A 20,914-nucleotide genomic window follows, 5' to 3' on the forward strand; every position below is an offset into this window, starting at 1 on the left:
TGTTCTCTCAGCTGCACCCTCGAAACTTTCCGGTGTTCGCTGCCAATAGCCCCTCTGGCACACAGCGAGCGCCAGCCCTTCTCCGCCCGCTCCCAAACACACAAAAACATTCTCTAATAAAAGTTGCAGTCGCGTCCTGGAAGATGGTGGCTTCTCCTTCGGCAACGCGCAGCATCGCAGCGCGCGCTCCCGCAAGGGCGCGGCCTCGCCCCCGCCCCCGTGAGCGCGCGCGCCCGACTCGGGCGGCGACGCGCCGGGGGAAGCGCGCGCCCGCGAGGCGCGGACGCCATTTTGGACTCGGGGTCTGGACCGAGGCGCAGGGAGGCGACTCGGTGTCCGCAGCTGGCCGAGGCCGCGTCCGCGACGACAGCGAGCCCCGGGGAAGCCGGCCGGCGGCGTGGGACCGAGAAGGCAGGCCCGACCCCGGGCCGCCGGCGCCGCCAAGGTGGAGCCGCCATGGCGCTCGGCGCGCGACCAGCGCCTCGGCCGCGGGCGGCGCGCGGGGGGCCGCGGTGGCGGCGGGAGCGGGAAGCCGGGGGCCTCCTCGGGGCCCTTATGGGAGAGTCGCGGGACCCGCCGCCGCCCCCGGAGCCCGGGGTGCTGTGTGGGGGCAGCCGTCGCCGGCAGCAGGTAACGGCGGAGGCGCACGACCGGAAGCCCCCTGGCGGGGGCGGGGGGGGCGCGCGCACCGCTCCTCGGGGCCGGGGGCGCGCCGCGCGCGCCCGGAGAGCCGGCTGGGGGCGTCTCCGCACGGAGCGGCCCTCGGACGTGTCAGCAGGGCGCGGGCGCGCGCGGCGCGGCCCCGCGGAGCTCGCGCGCGGCGACGCTCTGGTCGGGGCATGGCAGCGCCCGCGAAGGCGGCAGGGCAGTGAGGTCTGCGACGTGCCCACCGACCTCGGAGGGTGCAGCGCGCGAGCCACGCCGGGGAGAGGCCGTCGTGGAGGGTGCGCGGGCCCCGTCGCGTCGCCAAGGTGGCACACTTAGTCAGTTTGGGGTGAGCAGCTTTGCGCCCGCGGTTGGCCTTTTTAGGGTGGCACTGGGGACCGTGAACCGGGGCGTGCTTGTGCTGAAGGTGGTTTAGGGGCCGTGGGTTTTGCACCCCGCCTACCACCCAACGGAAACGCTGCCCAGTCCCGCAGGGGCAAGGTGGTGGGGCCCATCATTAGACTTTTTCCCTTTCTTTCACGTTTTACCTAACCTGCTACATAGTGGCTTGTATTTGTGAGGTACTTATGCAAAATGTTACCAACTGCCGGCTGTGTGCGCAGGACCGGGGATACAAGTTGTCTCTCCCAGCCAGTGGGGGGAAGATGAGCACTTCTACTCCTGTATGCCTGGGACTTTGGATGCGTTGTTGGGAGAGACGAGGTCCTGGAAAGGACATCATACTAGTTACAGTGGAGGGGCAGCGACGAAGAGGAAGGCACAATAGCTGCGACATGGGCTCAGGCACAGGAGCAGTGCTGAGGATCAGGCCGTGTTTGGTTCTTGGGTCGCTCCGACTGGGAACCAGTGGGTGGCATGGAACAGCAGCATGCTTAGAGCCCAGACCCAAAAGACGTTTCAAAACTACTCAGAGCAGATGACAGTGGAAAAGAAATGTGATATTCAGACTTTTGGTTTTTCCTTTTCAGGACTAAAAACAAATCAAAATTACTTTACACCAAGTCACTGTACCAGGAGCCCTCTTGACTCATGCCTAAGGGCGTGGCTGTCATTCCATTCATAGTGACCCTGTAAGATAGGGTCGAACTCACCCTTGGCTTGCCCCTCTTTACAGCAGCAGAAAGCCTCCTCTTTGTTGAGGGGAGGCGCTGGTGGGTTCGAACTGTTGACCATGCCACCAGGGTACTTGCCTTAACACGCACCTTTAAAATACACCAAGCCGAACTCAGTGCCACCGAGTCCATTCTGACTCAGTAACTGTAGGACTGAGTAGAATTCCTGAGATTGTATTCGGAATTCTACTTGGGATTCTGAGCCTGTAAATCTTCATGGGAGTAGAAAGCCTCATCTTTCTCCACTACGCAGCAAGTGCTTTCAAACTGCTGACCTTGTAGTTAGCAGCCCAAAGGGAAACATAACTCACTGCACCAGCAGGGCAGGTTCCTTCAAGATTACAACCTGGGAAATCCCGTGGGGAAGTTCTACTCTGGTGCATGGGCTGGCCAAACCAAAAACTCCTGGCCATTGAATCGATGCCACCTCATAGTGACCCGATAGGACTGGACAGAACTGCCCTTGTGAGTTTCCAAGACTGTAACTCTTCACGGCAGTTGAAAGCCTGGCTTTCTTGCTGGGAGCAGCTTGTGGTTTCAAACTGCTGACCTTACAGCCCAAAGTGTAACGACTGTACAACCAGGACTCCTTCATGGGGGCTGGCCACCTTGGTCTGAAATTCTCTCAACAGCACCTCTAAGAACAGCACTAAAACGATGGGGTAGGCACAGCCGAGTGCGTTCCGTTCTGCGCTAATGCCCTGTGCTTTTCAACGTTTCTCCTTCGTGTGCTTCTTGGCACACCATAGCCCTCACCGCATGCTCTCTCGGCCTAATTCACGTGGAGTATTTGGAGCCTGGGAAAGTTGCAGCTTGAGATTTAGTTGCCAGGCTCAACGGAGGCCTGGTGCTGGTGCTCTAGAAGGTCTCAATGACGTTTACTGTTGAGCTCCGTCCTCGCCACACCTCCTCTTCAAATATGAAAGGGTGTTTTCACTTTGAAAATAGAAGATGAAACAGGCAACCGTGGACGTAAAAATTGTCTGCAGGCCAGTGTGCACTCTGATTTGTTCACTTTTCTGTGCAGGCAAACTTGGTTTAGAAACAGGATACTTTTGAACGCAGTTTCATTTTTTTTTGCATGAGCAGATAAGATGAACTTGAAAACCTTATTAGGGGACCGCTCCTTATTTTTTTGCATGTGAGAATAAGAGAGGATATTTTTATCTGCATTTGGCCTTGTTTTGGTAGATGCACATTTTTAGTGGGTTAATAGGCTAATGTGCTAATAAATGGTAAAATTACAGCTATAAATACCTAGCAACTCAAATTTGTTCAGGTAATCAAGCTAATCAGTTGCTGTAATGTAATTTGATGATTATGTAATCTTTTTATATCTAGGCTAAGAAATACTACATCTTAGTGTGACATGCTTTTTCGGGGTAGTTTTATATTAAGATGTGAGAAACCTTCAAAATGTTTGTGGAAAAATTCCAGTGTCTTTTCTACTTTTCCAAGAATTTTCCGAAAGCCCTCTTGTAGGTGTTATTTAAAACAGAGCTCTAATGGATTTGACTAAAGTATCTTTTTAGGACCAACAAATATTAGCAAAGAGAATTATATGAGTAAGGCTGTCATCTTATTTTTGTTTGTCTAAGGTAAGATCTAAGATGAATGAATATTTCTAATTTTAAATTGAGTAGCTTTGGTTTCAGAAGCTTTCCTCCAGAAGCAGGTGCAATATTCTACAACCAGGAGTAGAAATTATAAAGATGGCTTTATTCCACTTTAAATCTCTGTATCTCAAAATTTTGATTAGATGTAAGTAGTCACAGGAGAAATTATAAACACTGGATAGCAAACTCTTGTTTTTGACCCAAATTTTATATACTAAAATTAGAGTAACCTCTTTAATAAGTTAAAACCGAAAAATGGGTCATGATGAAAGTGTATCTTATCCTTTAGTAGGCCACTAGTATTAGCAGAGGTTTTTTTTAAATGTTAAAGATTGCATTGTAGATTAACACCTTCTCTGTAAACACACATTTGAAACATGACCTTAGATTTACATGTGGCAGCCCTCCATAAAACTTGTCTTGCCACCGCCCCTATTGTTCTGTTTTCTCCTCTGCTCAGTGGGGTATGCATTGTGTACTTCATTTTACTCACGTCATTGAAAGTTGGAGCAGCATGGAATTAGTGGCTACTGCACGTGTTCCAAGACCCCCTGGGCTGATTTTCCATGGCATGAAAAACCGGTGCCTATTTGGCTGCGACTGCAGCCTCCTCCTCCTCCTTTCACAAGTGTTGTTAGCAACAGGATAGAGTCTGCCAGGCAGTCACGCGTGTGCCCGGCCTGCGACCCTCACAGGGATGAGGACATTCTCACCCTGGTGTGCCAGAAAAAGGGGTTTGGAGCCACAAACCATCCTTGCAAAGGCTATGAATCTACCTCGAATGACAGTGCATCTGCTCCCTGGGCTGTCCTGTGGGGAATTTCACTAGGAAACCTTACCCATCCACTCAAGAGCACCGATCTTGCCCCTTCTGACTTCTTTTTGTGCCCCAAACTCAGCATTGAAAAGAATCACGATTTGAGTCTTTGGAAGGTACCCAACAGGCAGTTTGATGTGGTATCATTGAGAAGCACAGGATCCTTCCGGGTAGGACTGGTGAGGTGGAAACGCAGGCTTCAGAAGCCTGAAGATCCAGATGGAGGACATGCTGAGCAGCCATGGCTTCGTAGAGGGCTCTGGGATTTTGTGGCAGTCTGTTTCCACTTAACTTCGTGTGTGAGGAGGTTGGGGTGGGCGAGGGGCAGAGGGGAGGACTTTTGCGGTCATGTCCATTTGAAAGTTACGTAAGATGAAATGAACAGCGATGCCTTGTTCCGACCAGGATGAAGCGAGGAGGAGACAGTGGCCAAGACTCGCCAGAGGAAGGGCCTGCAGAGAGCTCCAAGAAACTGAGGACTGCAAGGGAGCCCTCGCAGGCTTGCGACTGGGGCAGCCTCCTTCAGGACATCATCCTCCATGTCTTCAAGTACTTGCCCCTTCTCGACCGGGCGCACGCGTCACAAGTGTGCCGCAGCTGGAACCAGGTCTTTCACATGCCGGACCTGTGGAGGTGTTTCGAGTTTGAGCTGAATCAGCCAGCTACGTCGTATTTGAAAGCCACACACCCAGAGCTGATCAAACAGATCATTAAAAGACATTCAAACCATCTACAGTATGTCAGCTTCAAGGTAATAGTCGTAATCCTTCCTTTGACAAACCACATCTTCTAGGACGCAGTTGCCCGGAGGTCGTCTATGAGCCTTGACGTCATGTGGAAACCACGCAGTAGTTCCGGTTAGCTGCTAAGCAAAGCTGCCTGGAGCCTCCTGCTCTTCCAGGGACTCTGTGAGGAGAGCAGCGGCTCCCAGCCTTCCTCAGGCAGTGACCCCGTCGTGCAGATCCTCGTGTGCTGGGGACCCCCGACCATAACATTATTTCCATTGCTACTTCATCACTGTCATTTTGCTACTGTGATGAATCGGGGGACCCCTGTGAGAGGGTCGTGACCCACAGGTTGAGAACCGCTGGACTGGAGAGATGGCATCTTAGGGACTAGTGAGTTGATATTCCAGCAGGAGGAACAGCTCAGAGGAGGTGAGACTGTGCCATTGCTCAATGGAATCAGTGCCATCAGATTCCCCATGGTGTGACTTGTTGATTTGGTATTTTTTCTGTCTATGGTCAAACGACAACAACAAAACAAATACAACTTCAAAGCACTATTGAGTATCTTTTGTGCCAGAAACCAATACATCTGGTGTTTTTAAAACAATACATCTGGTGTTAGGGAAAGTACAAAAATCTACTGTTTGCCTGAGACACTATCACAAATAACCGTGGTTTTTGGTGAAGCTGCCAACTTATGCCACTTTAACATAATTATTAATGTTTTAGTTAGGAGGATTAGCTAAAGAAGCATGAATCATTGGCCAAAGCTGTCGCTTATAAATACAAGGAAAACGTGTCTAGAAAAGTAAGTGCAAATGGAAGGACGGTGATGGAGTAAAACCCATCGGTGTGCCCATCTCCTAGAAACTGGGTGTTGCTTAGTGAGGACTTTATGATTTGGAGTCAAAGAAAAACTATATAAAAGATTCAGATTAATATTATTTGAGAGAGAAATAGCGATAGGATCATGGAAGATTACTTAAGAGAACGTTGTCTTTTCATTGCAGAAGCATATTGAAAACCATCAGTTTAAAACAAAAAACATATGAGACAAATTTGAGTCGAAATTGATTGATTGGATGGCAGCGTGCCTGAGTTTTTGAGAAAAGTTTAAGCATTATAGTCGTTTTGTGTATGAATATTGGAACTTGTTTTGATGTTGACAAGTGGCACTTGCTGATTCCTTCACTAGATACCTGCTCTTCTATAGCAGACAAATTTTGAAAAGAGACAACATGAACATACCTATGCGCAACCTTTGTTAAACAGGCAGGTTGAACCGGCCAGGCAGGGCAGTGGTCAATTGCCCTCAGGAGGCCCGGGCCTCCTCTCAGGAATGTTGCTCCCTCACGAAGGGCCTTCGGTGCTTCTCACCTGGAGGCAGAGAGACCTGGCCATGTGAGTGGTTAGGTGTATTGACATCATAGGACTACTGGATTTAGCAAATTAAAATACAGGGCACCTGGTTAACTTTGAGTTTCAGATTAACAATAATTTTTCATGTAAATCCCATTAAATATTTGACATACATGAAGGTGCTTCAAAAAGTTATTGGAAACATTCATTCACTTTTAATTCCAATTCTCCACAACTTTTTGGACAACCCCCCCCCCCAATACTTAATAGTAAAAAGTTATTTGCTGTTCATCTGAAATTCGAATTTAATTGGATCCCCTGTATATGATCTGCAATTCTAATTCTTGGTGTTGGTGTTTGAAATAAACCTAAATCCAGGAACTGCTTCCCTACCCCAACGAAGAAACAAGAGCCTTCTCTTCAGTTTCTCATATCTCTGAGCTGTCTTAATGGTGTGTCCATTTTAAAACAAAAAAGTGAAATGTATTCATCTGGTAGGTCTGAAAGACCAGTCCCATCCAGTGGATTGACTTCCTCTGTTTATTCACTATAAGACAAAGTGGTTTGTAGAGAGAGCTGTCAGTGTGGACCCAAACTCGAACTCATGGCAGCGGAATCAGTTCTTGCTCATGCTGACCCTGTCAGGGTAGAACTGCCCCTGTGGGTTTCTGAGACACTGATTCTTCACTACGGAGTAGCGAGCCTCGTCTCTCCCGAGTATGGACCAGGGCTGCGCAATTGGCGTGCATTCGAATCACATGAGGGCCATGGTAAGACAAACACGTTTGAACCCCTCCCCAAGAATTTCTGACTCAGGTGTTTTGGGTTGGGTGGAGAATTTGTACTTTGTGTACATTCCCAGCTGAACATAGATACTTCTGGCCAAGGGATCATGTTAGTGCAGAGAAACATAACCATTAATAGTAACCAGAACGTTTATTTTGCAATCAGCTCCTCCGAACCCTTTTTCTTTTTGGTTAAGCTAATGCACATACAATAATCTGGAAACTAATGATATTGCTTATTTATATGGTTTTTATTTTTGATTGACACAACATTTGCCATTTCTGCATTTTTCTCTGTACATTTCAGTGATATGGTATTCATTCATTGGGTTGTGCCAACCTTTACCATTATTCATTTTCAAATTGCTTTTAAAATATTCGTGTCAGGTGCCTTTTGGCCCAAGAAGAACTTCCTTTTTAAGAGAAGAGCTGACTTATATCTCTGAGTTTATATGTATATATATATATATATATATATATATATATACATATATACATATATATATATATATATACAGAGAGAGAGAGAGAGGAGAGAGAGAGAGAGAGATACATACATATTGGGGGCCACGCAGGGTGCATATTACCCTTCACTCTGGAAATTTCTACAAAAGTTAGTGTATGGGAGCAGCTACGTCTCCTGGATGTTTGGTTCAGGTTTCCACATCTGTTTCATTATATCATTATACCCAACAGCCGTCTTCCCATTAGTGACATTTAGGGTAAATGCTGGACTGAGACAGTAGTTCTTGGTGCCTTGGCGGGGGAGGGGCTGCATGCCGTCCAGTTGGTCCCGGCTCCTGGTGACCCTGTGGTTGAGCCTGTGTTGTCAAGATCTTCCTCTTTCACGGCCCGTCTACTCTGCCCAGCCTGAGGGCCTTTCCCAGGGACTGGGGTCTTCTAGGGCCTCAACAATAATGTGTCTTGTAGACCTGGTGTTTACAAAAATCGTTTGGTCCATTATCAAATGCCTAATTATTTTTCAAAGATTATAAATTCATTTATCCCATTAGGTATAGTAATTAGTTTGGAATAAATCAATTTAAAAGCCAAGTTCCTTTCAATGTTAAATATATCTTTTATAACAAAATCTACCCTCATAATTTTTCAGAGGGTGATGTTTTTATCCCAGAGTTGAAGATGTATATAAGGAGGGTAGATGATTGAATGAATAAGTAAAAATTTTTTCTCCCCCCTCCCGCCTCTGGCTAATAAGTAAAAAATTTTTTTTCTTCTTTTACATTTTATTAGGGACTCAAACAACTCTTACCACAATCCATACATATACATACATCAATTGTATAAAGCACATCCATACATTCCCTGCCCCAATCATTCTCAAGGCATTTGCTCTCCACTTAAGCCCCTTGCATCAGGTCCTCTTTTTTTCCCCCCCTCCCTCCCCATTCCCCCCTCCCTCATATGCCCTTGGTAATTTATACATCGTTATTTTGTCATATCTTGCCCTATCCGGAGTCTCCCTTCCCCCCTTCTCTGCTGTCCCTCCCCCAGGGAAGAGGTCACATGTGGATCCTTGTAATCAGTTCCCCCTTTCCAACCCACTCACCCTCCACTCTCCCAGCATCGTCCCTCACACCCTTGGTCCTGAAGGTATCATCCACCCTGGATTCCCTGTGCCTCCAGCCCCCATATGCACCAGTGTACAGCCTCTGCCCTATCCAGCCCTGCAAGGTAGAATTCGGATCATGGTAGTTGGGGGGAGGAAGCATCCAGGATCTGGGGGAAAGCTGTGTTCTTCATCGATACAACCTCACACCCTAATTAACCCATCTCCTCTCCTAAACCCAAGTAAAATTTTTAACTGAATGAAATTAACTTAAGAATTGTCCTGTCTTCTCCTACCACCACTTTTGAAAGTTAAGATAGATCCATAGAAGTGTGATGGATTTGTGTAGTAAATGATGTGTTCTTTTTCAAGGTGGACAGCAGCAAAGAATCAGCTGAAGCAGCTTGTGATATATTATCCCAACTTGTAAACTGCTCTTTAAAAACACTTGGACTTATTTCAACCGCTCGGCCAAGCTTTATGGATTTGCCAAAGGTATCCACGGTTTTGCTTCGTTGATGGTCACTGAGAAATCCTTGTGAGATTGTAACCGCTTTTTGTGTTGACAGTGGTAGTCTAAGAGACGTAGCTAGGGTAGAGCCTCGGTGACGATTGAGAATGCTGAGAAGAGATTGTTGCTGCCAAATAGTCACTGTCGAGTTGCTTCCAGCCATGGTGGCTCCCTGAGTACACAGTCCAACCACTCCACAGGTCCCAAGGCCGTGACCTTGTGAAAGCAGTTGAGAGCCTGTCCCCCGAGTTGCCCCTGAGAGGGTTTGACCAGCCAACCCTTTGGCTGGTAGTCAAGTGTTGACCCGTTTGTACCTTCCAGGACATCCACATTTAAGATACAAAAATTTTAATAAAACCTTTCCCTTTTTGTATCACCCCGTGCTTCTTCATTGGTCAGGTTGAAGGGTACGTGTAGTTACACTAAAGGCATTGTATTTACATGCATTGTGTGATTTATTATCAAATACACACAGCCCTTTGTTACTATATGTGATGTGACTCCTAGCTTCTCTACTGGTAACAGGGATCTATAAAATCCTAAAAGAAGCTAATACGTAAAACAGAGGAACAAGACAGTTAAAAGGAGACACTGCGTACATATGGGCTCCTAATTTGGGTTGGTGACAATAGACTCAAAGGCAGGGAGTACCAGTATTGAGAGCAGGACTGGCTTGCTTCTCAGAACTTCACACTGAGCAAAGGCAGTAGCTACATTTTGGATCACATGTACATTTTATTAGTGAAAACAGGTTTTTTGGTAATGTTAACGACATATGGTCTATGTATTCTGCACATAGAGACCATTTCACTCCATAATACTATTATGGTAGAAAAATTAGGGTTCATTTTTAGAAAGGTGCTTTAGCTGCTAATTAAGTGTCCTGAGTATATTAACTAATAGTCTATGGGTTGATATCCAACAACAGTTGGAAAGCTTTTTCAGAGTAAGTCACAAACAAATGTGCTAACACAGGATATAATTGAGTCTGACATGAAAGTAGTAGAAAGATGCTACATTTGAAGTAATTAACCAGGGATTCAATTGTAATTTAAAAATGTAGCCAGCTGTTTTATCATACCTTGGGAAAAGTAAGTCAGGGAATGTAACCAAGAAGATAGTGTTTCATTAAGCTGTCTTCCTTGGCTGGTAGCCTGCTGGCCCCAGGCCCTTTTCGCTGACTCAGAGATTTTCAGAGCCGTGGGAGGAAGGTTGTAAGGTGCTCTCGTGGCAGAACGGGTCACACAGCTCAGCACTGGGTCGGCAGTTGAAACCCACCAGCCGCTCAAAGGAGACACGTGAAGCCGTGTGCTCCTGTACAGACGTCAAGGGTCAGAACAAAGAGGCAGCGTCTACCGTGGGTGGGTTGCTGTGAGTCAGAATCGGCTCCGCGGGGTTAGGTGGAGAGTGCGATTGGGCGGGATACGGTGCTGTGTAGTGGCGATCGGCCTTCTCATCTTGAGTACCAGAGTTCCTCGTTTAGTTGCCACCAGACTGATTAGGGACGCTCCCGTAGGCCAACAGGCTCTCTGTACCAGACTCAGCAGCAGACAAAGGGTCACAAGATGCTCTCTACAAGTTCAGTGTGAAGTTCATTAGGCTTCAGATGACTGTTGTCTGGAATTAATGTGGAATGCCTTCAGTTCTCATTGCTCAGTGTTGGAATTTTTTTCCTTTTCAGTCTCACTTTATCTCTGCACTGACAGTTGTGTTTGTGAACTCCAAATCCCTGTCCTCGCTTAAGATAGACGATACCCCCGTAGATGATCCGTCCCTCAAGGTGCTGGTGGCCAACAACAGTGACACGCTCAAGCTGCTGAAAATGAGCAGCTGTCCCCATGTCTCCCCAGCAGGTAGGTGGTATGTTTATTACCAGATGCTAATAGATATTAGTAAGATACATGGACAGTTAGCTAAATTACGAAAAACTATCCTTCATGTCAACGGTAAATGAATATGATTGTTTTAGCTCTTTTGCTTAGAAGTCTAATACCCACATACAGAAACGTGCATGTCATCGCATTCCTAGTGTGGCCAGTTTCAGCTTGTATTCTAGTTTGCTTATTCAGGCATGTACTAGAAATTTTTAAAGAGAGAGAGAGAGAGAATTTGAGATCTACCTGAGTTGCATCCTTAGGTAAAGTAGACTATTTTCTGATTTTAGTTGAGCAGTTTTTCTTCAGGATCTCTCACAGGGATGGGAAACCTTTTTCCTGCCAAAGACCATTTGAATATTTAAAATATCATCCAGGGTGCACACTGGTTAAACATATGGCTGGACCTGCTGCTCTTTGGTGAGGTGTGTCTGGTATTGGTTTGGCAGTCTTAGATGGTCCATGAAGGTCCTGGTGGTGTGGTTGTTACAGGTCGGGCTGTGATCTGCAGAGTCAACAGTTGGAAACCACCAGCAGCAACTTGGAAGGAAGATAGGGCGCTCTGTTCCCGGAAACAGTTACAGTCTCGAAAACTCACGGGGCCGTGCTGCCTTGTCTTGTGGGTTGGTCTGAGTCAGCACTGACTTGATGGCAGTAAGTCTTTTTTTTTTTTTTTGGTATACAGTCAGTGGGCCTGATGTTCCCACCCCTGATCTAGAGAGAGGACAATTGATTTGAAGTTATTGCCTTATATCTTGGAAGCTAATGGTTTTCCCAAGTGGAAGATGGGAACAAAGAGCCCATCCAATGGAGATAGTATTAGAAGTGCCTTCCAACTTCTCTAGTACGCGATAGAACTGAGTTACCATGTAACCCAGTCTGAGCAGGTTACTGCTTGACTCCCGATTTAACCTATGCTGCTGACTTCCACTGATGCTGGTCTTGGTAGCTCTGGGTCCCACGTTAGGACTTTGATCCATCTTGAGTGTGGCTTTGTGCATGAGATGAGGGATGGGTCCTGTTTCATTCTTCTACAAATGGATGTCCAATATTTTTGGCAGTTACTTCTTATGTGGTCATGATAACGTTACATACACCCTAATGTACTCATTTGCTGAGAGTACAATCCAAACCAGGTAGCTTCAGACTGTAAAGGCCTTTTATATCCTGAACTCTACCTCTCTCGTTGACCTTGTCCTTTGTGGTTCATGGGCAGTTTTACTTGAGTCCTGTGGAACTTTTTTCTTTGATGCTTACTTTTGTGTGTGGGGTCAGTACCCTATACCCTAGCTCACTCTTCAGCCCCAACCCCATTTTTTTCCATGTACCTTTTTTGTCTCACTAACGCCTACCTCCCCCAAACCAAAGTCTCTGCCATGGAGTTGATTCTGACACATAGCAACCCGATGGACAAGGTAGGAACTACCCCTGTGGGTCTCAGAGGCTGTAACTCTTGAAAGGAGAGTGTGTTAGACAGGGTTCTCTAGAGAGGCAAAACCAGATTGCTAGTAATTATATATATATATATATATATATATATATATATATATATATGTTTATAAAGATAAATATATAACAAGAAATGAACTGTTAAATTATATAGATAGATAGATAATATGAAAATGAACAGTTAAATTATAGATTATAAAGCAGTGAGACACTAGCAGTCCTTTAAGTGTTGAGGGCCGCCAGTCCCTTCTCTGTAGAGAGAGCTGGGCTATATATACCCAGGCAGCAAACAGAAAGGCAGGTCACCAACTGTCGGTCCCCAGCTCCAGAGATGTACATTCCAATCGTGTGGGCTTAAAGGGACCTCTCCTTACAGTGACACAGTTCACAGGCTAGGCGTCCCACAGGTAGTGTGCCCTTTAAATTGAGGCACAGAACAAGCAAGGCAGCTGCACACTGGTCTGATAATTAAAGAGCGAGAGACAAGAAAGGTGAGGCTCATGGAGCCATTTATCTTTCTGCCCTTCAATTAGTCAGGCCCACATGTGTTTATCTGCCAGGCTGGCACAATACAGTATTGCAGAGAGAAGCTATCTTTCGCCTGCTGATGGTTTTGAACTGCTGACCTGTTCTGATGTCCATGTCTCCTTTCTGGATTTGAAAGTCCATCCCTGTGTTTCCAGAGCACCCTGAACCTAACGTGTAGCTCATAACACACTGCGTGGGAGCCTGTGGGCTTATTGATCTCTTTATCCTAGTTTAGCCCTTGCTAGCTGACTCTTAAAGTTATTTGTTTGTTTTACCTGACTTTTGCTTTGTAATAGTATAAGCTTTATTGGCTGCCTCATGGGTTTTGGACAAGTTGTTCAGGAACAAAAGAGAAAGAGTACTTGTAATGCTTTAATTGAAAAGTATAACGACAGAAAATTTTAAATAAAAAATGAACACATTTGCGTATTTTCATTCTATCCATATTTTGCATATCCATGTTTGTGTACGTTGTGATTATGCCCTGTTTTCTATTCTACTTTCTTCACTGAACACTTTAACTTTTTTCCTGTTACATATAATTTCTGTAGTCATCGTTACTAATTCTTTGTGCATGGTTGGTTGTTACATCTGCCCTATCAAGTACCGTGTTAGCTGACATTTCATGTTTATGAGAGTAAATCCTCCTCGCGGACTGAGTGTGCACTCGCGGTGTGCGTCCTTGTTCTGGATGCTGCCGTGTGAGGCAGGCACTGGAGTGCCTGTTATTCCCAGGGGCGTGGCGGCTCTGTCACAATGAAGTCTGGCTGTCCTGTACTGACACCCTCTATTTTCACAGCGTGCCAGTTTTCACGCCGTGACCTGGGCTTTGGAGCCTGGCCCTGTGGATGAAGGAGGAGTGGGTGTCGTGACTGTTTCTTCTTTGATACCATATTCCAGATTTTCCCCGTTCCTCTCTGTTCCTGTTCTGTCTTTTTTTAATCTCTCTTCGTTTTCGGTGTTCTTTGTTCTTTTCCATCCCTCTAGTGTTGGTGATTCCGTACGTCTGGGAGCTTTTTATTACAGTCAGCAGTCGGGCACTCCCATCATCTTCTGTGGCTTTGGTTCCATTCTGTACATTAACACAGATCTCCCTGGAACTGTGGGGCCATGTGCTAAGGGCCTGCGGCACAGCCACTTCTAACTGGGTCCCTGGTACTCCACACTCGTCAACTGCCTTCCCAGTGCGCTCCCTCCCCCCTTTTCACGACCTCACTGAACGGCTCCATCCCTCTAGACTACTCACATCACCAATGTAAAATGAGATAATACCTACTTTCTCAAGCGATTTTTGAATATTTGTGGGATAATATCAAGTACCTAGCCTAGTATCATTGTGCAGTAAACTCTGTGTGCTCTTGATTTGACTCTGACTGGGTGATTGAGAGCAGAGTTCACCCATCGCTTTGCTAGGCTGTGTTTTTTTGAAAGCAGAGCACCGGCTCCTTCCTTCTGCAGAACTGGCGGTAGGTTCAAACCACTAACCTTGCCGATAGCAGCCAAGTGCTTAACCCTGTGCCCCAAGGCAATTTGTAAACTAAATAGTAGGTGATAACACGGTGTATATTCTGTTATTCCCAACATTGGTTTAAACACCATGAGAAAGAAAGTCATTTAATAGATGAAAGGTATCATTTTAAGCACTTAATATTAGACATCTTAACAATACTAATCTATATTTCATACTTGTACTTTTTAGTGCTTGCCTTTTGGGTTACACTTTTGGGTAAGGTGACCAGACGTCCTGATTTTTAATAATTTTTCCCACATCCCGCAGCTTTTTTAAAAAGTCTCGATTTTTGGAAAGCATGCACAACAAGCTAGGGTAGACGGTTTTCGGCCGCCATGTGGCTATTTCGCCAGGATAAGAGTTTTATCAGTGGTGTCCCGCTTTACCTATGTTATACTTACAGTAGGCCACTTCACATATCAGGTAGTGAGTATCAGTCACTGCCCGCAGCCTCGGGATGTTTGCAGCCAGGTGACGGTGCGTCTTGTGGAGGATCTTCTATTGCTGACCTCCTCCTCCTCCTTGCTCTGCGTTTCCTTCTCTAGGAACTGGTCTCTCCGTTTATTATGTCCAAAGTACACGAGGTGAAGTCTCACCAGCCTCCCTTCTAAGGAACTTTCTAGTTGTACTCAGCCAAATTTATTTGGTCTTCTGGCAGTCCATGATATATTGGATAGCCCTGACCAACAATTCAAAGGGTTCTTCTCTCTTCCTCCCTTATTGTCCAGTTTTCCCATGCACGTTAGGTGATTGAGCATGCCACGACTTGGACAAAGGTACACCTTAGTCTTCAAAGTGACATCTTTGCTTTTGAACACGTTAGAGAGATCTCTTGCCCAATGTAATACGTCACTGATTTACTTACTGAATGTTGGTCCCATGTGGGTCCATGTTGACTGGATTTGTGTAAAATGAAATCCTCGACTGCTTCATGCTTTTCTCTGTTTATCCTGATACTGCTTATTGGTTCACGTGTGAGGAATATTGTTTTCTCTGTGTTGGGTATGATCCGTCAGTAAAAGGCTCAAGCCCTCTTTGCTTTCAGCAAGCAAGGTGTGTCTTCTGCTAGTGACTGACTCTTCCTCCCGTGGGGTGCTGCCTTCTTTTCCATGTAGTTCAGCTTCTCAGCTCATGTGCTCAGTGTACAAATGGATTGAAAAGAATACAACCCTGGCACACACCTTTCTTAATTTTAAACTGCTGCATTCCCTTGTACTGTTTGGAAGCCGCCTGTTGATTTATTTCTGGGTTATACAGGCGCACAGTGAAGTGTGCTAGAATTCCCCTCCTCGGCATTATCGATAGTATGTTAGGATCCACACAGCCGAATGCCTTTGCCTAGTCAATAAAACACAAGTAAACATCTTTCTGGTATTGTCTGCTTTCAGCCAGATCCATCTGACATCAGCATTGACATCTCTTACTCCATGTCCTCTTCTGAATCCAGCTTGAATTTCGGGTGTGCATCTCTGTTGATATACTGCTGCAACTGTGGTTGAATTGTCATTAGTAAAAGTCTGCTTGCATGTGGTATTAATGATATTGCTTGACCGTTTCTACGTTCTGTTGGGTCATCTCTCTTTGGAGTGGGTATAAATAAGAATCTCAGTCAGTTGGCCAGGTAGCCTGTCTTCCAAATTTCTCCTTGAGTACCGCTACTCTAGGCTTGCTGTCTTTAACTCTTTACATTGAGAAGGGAGCAAGATGAGGATGTCTACTCCCGTATAAAGTTGGTCTCCGGGCAGTTGTTATGAGGAACAGGGGCCTCCCAGGCATTGGGTTTGTTCTTTTGGTTCAGCTTGAGGAAGGCTGGGTGTGTTCTTTTGGTTTTCTAACTCTACAGCTCTGACATTTTATTTTAATGCTTCGTCTTCTGGAGATGCCTTTTGAAGTCTTCCGTGCAGCTCGTTTACTTCATCATTTCTCCCGTTAGCGTTAAGCGGTCTACATACAGAAGCCAGTTTCAGAGTCTCTTCTGACACACATTTTGACCTTGCCCTTCTGCCTATTCATTTCAATGACGTGTGGGTTTCTTCAGGTGTGATGTTGTTCACCAGCTTGTCTGCTCTTCAGCCATCTGTGTACATTGCCTCATCACTAAATTCAGCTGAGATAGAAGCAAAGGCAAATTGTGGCTCTAGTAGACTTGTTTAAATTTTTTTTAGCTTCAACATAAACTTGTTTATGAGCAATTGATGGTTTGTTCCACAGTTGATTCCTGGACTCACTTTGACTCATGGTATTGAGCCTCTTTTCACAGATATACTCGATTTCAGTCCTTTGCATTCCATCTGGCATAGGCCATGCATATGATTTCTAGTTCTGTTGTCGATAAAAGGTATTTCCAAGAAGCCAATTGATCTTGAAAAGTCTATCATGCGATTTTCATCATCACTGCTGATCCCTCTATTTTATTCCCTACTCTCCTAGTCCGGTCGTCAGCAGTCTTATCAATGGATCTAGATTTAATGTTTGATCAGTTTCAGACTGAAGTAGTTGGTAAAAATCTGACAGTGTTGTACTTTTGGGTAGACCTTGAAGTGTTTTTTGTAATGATGACTAGGCCATTCCTTTTCAATTTATCATTTTGGGTACAGTAAACCATATGATTGTCTGATTCGAAATGGCCAATACCAGACCATTTCAGCTCACTAATGCCTAGGATATTGATCTTTATGTGTTCCATTTTCAATAACTTCCAGTTTTCCTGTCCTTCCCATTTTGAGTTGTGGAGCATCAGCAAAGCGCCTGGCTCCATCCCAGCCACTGAACGCCGATTCTGCTTGGAGCGTGCAGCCTGCTCCCACTTGTATTCTGAGGGTCTTCCAGTCGGACGGGCTCATCTGATCTGCAGCAGACAGTGTTCAGCTCCTATGCATAAGGGCTTAACTACTAACTTTTCATGGGTCCTGCCAGCTCCTTCCTCCTCTGGCTTTGCCTGGAAGCCCCGCTGCAACGCGCTGCACGGGCATTTCTACTTGTGCTTGATGTACTGGCGGCACAGCCACCCGAGTACAGCAAGCTGCCAGCCCAGGGGACTGTGTCAAGTGACTTTCTGGGTGTGGTAGAGCTTAAGAAAGACTGGGGAGGTCTGATAGTGTGATGTGTGTGGTTGTCATTGATTCATTTATCTAGTAGCATCTCAATACTTTTGTAGAAATTTGATAAACTTATGTACCGCTAGCAATTAAAATCGTCTTTTGATAATCTTTATTTTACAACTGTCTTATGTAGTTATATGAAACTTTGTTTTGTGTATTCCATGCATTATCCTAATATCCTTTGACCTCTTTTGTAATGATCATGTAAATTTTGTTTCATTCTGACCTTAGGGTTCTGAATGAGTTCTCCGTGTCCGTGTACTTAAGATAGAGCACTATCCTTGTGTGTTTCTAGGCTAAAACTTAGCCATCGTTATTTGTAATTTAGGATTTTCTGGTAACTGGTAAGTAATCTATATTTTTAAGATAGTGATTTACAACTAGTTTCATTACCAACACTAATAATCCATTTTGTGTTGGTAATTTACCTTCTGTTACTCTATGTCTAATAGAGATGAATTTTAAATGATTGACTTTGTGGTAAGGAAAATAGAGTGTTATTGTGGGACATGTATTTGAATTTTTGAACTGATATAAAAACTTTTAAATAAATAATCACTTTTTTCCTCCCAAGGCATCCTTTGTGTGGCTGATCAGTGTCACGGCTTGCGTGAACTGGCCCTGAACTATCACTTGCTCAGCGATGAGCTGCTACTTGCCTTGTCTTCTGAAAAGCACGTCCGATTGGAACATTTGCGCATTGACGTGGTCAGTGAGAACCCCGGACAGACACACTTCCATACCATTCAGAAGAGCAGCTGGGACGCTTTCATCAGACACTCACCCAAAGTGAACTTAGTGATGTACTTCTTTCTGTATGAAGAAGAATTTGACCCATTCTTTCGTTATGAAATACCTGCCACCCATCTCTACTTTGGGAGATCAGTAAGCAAAGATGTGCTTGGCCGTGTGGGAATGACATGCCCTAGGCTAGTGGAACTCGTTGTGTGTGCCAATGGGTTACGGCCACTGGATGAAGAATTGATTCGCATCGCAGAACGCTGTAAAAATCTGTCAGCGATTGGACTAGGGGAATGCGAAGTCTCCTGCAGTGCCTTTGTTGAGTTTGTGAAGATGTGTGGTGGCCGCCTGTCTCAGTTATCTATTATGGAAGAAGTCTTGATTCCTGACCAGAAGTACAGTTTGGAGCAGATTCACTGGGAAGTGTCCAAGCATCTTGGTCGGGTTTGGTTTCCAGACATGATGCCCACGTGGTAGAGACCACAAGCTGTAAGGCACCGTGGAGAGTCGCACCTTAACCTTCCGCAGACGGTATTACGATAAAGAGTCATTTGTTGTAGTTCTGATGTAACTCTGTTCTGTGGCACAGAAAGTTGAGACTTAACCGAGAGCATACATGGATTGGCTACTTGGAAGACGCTCAGACCAGTTTAGGGCAGAAAAATCCATGCGTTTTTAGCCTAATAGCAATTCAAATTCAAAGGCGGGGGTGGGAGGTGAAGTACTAAAGTCATGATTACATGTAAAAAATTAAGCATTTTAAGTTCGAAAGGAACCAAAACTTAACACATTAAAATATTCAAGAAGTGAGTATGGATAGGTTTTCTAAAATGTTATGTTCTCTATGCATTTTTTAAAAATGTAAACTAGACATTTTAGGGTCTTCAGTTACACATACACCTGTTATAAGGTGTTTAATATAGCTCAGGAAAGTGAGCATTTTGTGAGAAAAATGTAAGATATGTTGTAGCTCATGAAAAAGATTGGTTGAATGTTCTGTTAAAAGCAGTTTAAAGAAAAAGGTATGTAGGAGGGAGGCTCCACAAACTTGTAGAAAAATTCCATTAGCTGGTAATTCTGTTTTTCCATGAACTTTCTGAATCTCCCTCCTGTAAGTAAAGGAGATACTCAGACCTCTGGAGCAGTAATGGGTATTACAGCAGGGTAACAACAGCGCCAAGATCAAATCAGAAAACACAGTGGAAGGAAGGGGGCAGCTCAGCTAGGTCTAAAGCATAAGGCTTGCTCTGTAATCTAACCATCTGATTCTTTTCTGTTCTATATGACTTTGTATATGGCACTTGAAGCACTTACATGTAAAGTATGGAATGCTTAATAATCTCTCGACTCTATCTGCCTAAACTATGTTTTGAAGTTATTCTAGGATCATCAGAATGGATTGTTTATCTTTTTTGTTTTAAAAAGCCAAATTGAACTAAAGGCAGAACTTCTAAATGTTTATAAATTATTTCTGTGAAAGAATATTAGTCTCCATTAAGTTTTAGAAGGCTCATTTTTCCCGTTTGGAATTGTGTCGTATAAGCAGGATTCCTAAGAATAATCAAAAGCTCATCAATGTACAGTTTATCATACACAATGCCTTTAAAGGAAGAGCTATTTCAGTTCTCAATATTTTTGAGCAAATACTGTTGAGTACACTGGGAAATGCAGAGGAAAATGTCGTGAAATTCTGTGATTAATTTGGTTAACCTATTTTATGTCATTTATGTTCCATAGCATTTTATATCACTTCCAGATGAATAAAGCTAATCCATGCATTGTAGAGTGTGTAAAAAACGCCGAGTGTGGGGAGGGATACAGTTAGTTTCTCTTCAGCTATTCCACAGGCTTGACTCTGGGTGGTAGAGCAAGTCGAGAACACCTCCCAAGGAACTGGAAGCAATTTATCCCCCGTGGGACCTAGTCATACTTGAAATGACTCTTCTCGGTAGTGTAACTTTTGGGAAGTAACTGGGCAGTTAGTTACAGAAGCACTCAGCCTCTCACATCTACCCTGGAGATTCTGTTCTGTAGTCACATGCATTTGAAAAGGGAGAAAAAGACCCAGGCTTGGAGATGAAGAGCAATTACTGTTATATTTTCCTCGTATTAAATAGAATCTTTGATTTTACGAGAAATCCCCATGTTAGTGGGTAAGCTCTGTTTTTCTTGAACAACCTGGAAAATGAGCATGGTTGTACATAATCAGTTTTAGCCAAAGCTTTATGGAAATTTACTTTTTGTACTAATGGAATTATAAAATGTTTGAAGTACTTTCAAGTCACTTTATAAATAAAATGCATAGTACTTAATTTGTTTATAATGTAAAGTATATGTTAAATGCCTTTATCAATTTGAGAATAAAGAGAGTTACTTATGCTGTTGTATTTCCATTTTTAAAAACTATTTCCTGGACTTTAAAACTAAGAAACGTATGGTTTGGGTTTTAGCTCCATGGAAGATATTTATTAAGAAAGCCTGTGGTAGACTAGTGCTTTTGAAGACAGAAAACTGGGAAAGTCTATTCTTGAAATAATCCTGTTGATGCCC

General features: G+C 44.6%; 1 protein-coding gene across 3 annotated transcripts; it reads left to right on the forward strand.

The window, feature by feature from the left end:
• Positions 1-280: 280 nt before the first annotated feature.
• FBXL3 (F-box and leucine rich repeat protein 3) lies at positions 281-20,732 on the forward strand. Of its 3 annotated transcripts, none has more exons than XM_075562962.1 (5): positions 281-630; positions 4,617-4,962; positions 9,023-9,145; positions 10,843-11,014; positions 18,198-20,732. In XM_075562962.1, the coding sequence occupies exons 2-5, from the start codon at positions 4,618-4,620 to the stop codon at positions 18,839-18,841; spliced, it is 1,284 nt and encodes a 427-aa protein (XP_075419077.1). In that variant the 5' UTR covers positions 281-630; position 4,617; the 3' UTR covers positions 18,842-20,732. The 3 variants fall into 3 exon arrangements, with proteins under 3 accessions (XP_075419077.1, XP_075419076.1, XP_075419075.1); XM_075562961.1 differs by having other exon boundaries at positions 313-445; XM_075562960.1 differs by lacking the exon at positions 281-630 and adding an exon at positions 830-994.
• The last annotated feature ends 182 nt before the right edge of the window (positions 20,733-20,914 follow it).

The sequence above is a fragment of the Tenrec ecaudatus genome, chromosome 11, assembly GCF_050624435.1.
Source record: "Tenrec ecaudatus isolate mTenEca1 chromosome 11, mTenEca1.hap1, whole genome shotgun sequence".
In the NCBI taxonomy this organism is placed as follows: domain Eukaryota; kingdom Metazoa; phylum Chordata; class Mammalia; order Afrosoricida; family Tenrecidae; genus Tenrec; species Tenrec ecaudatus.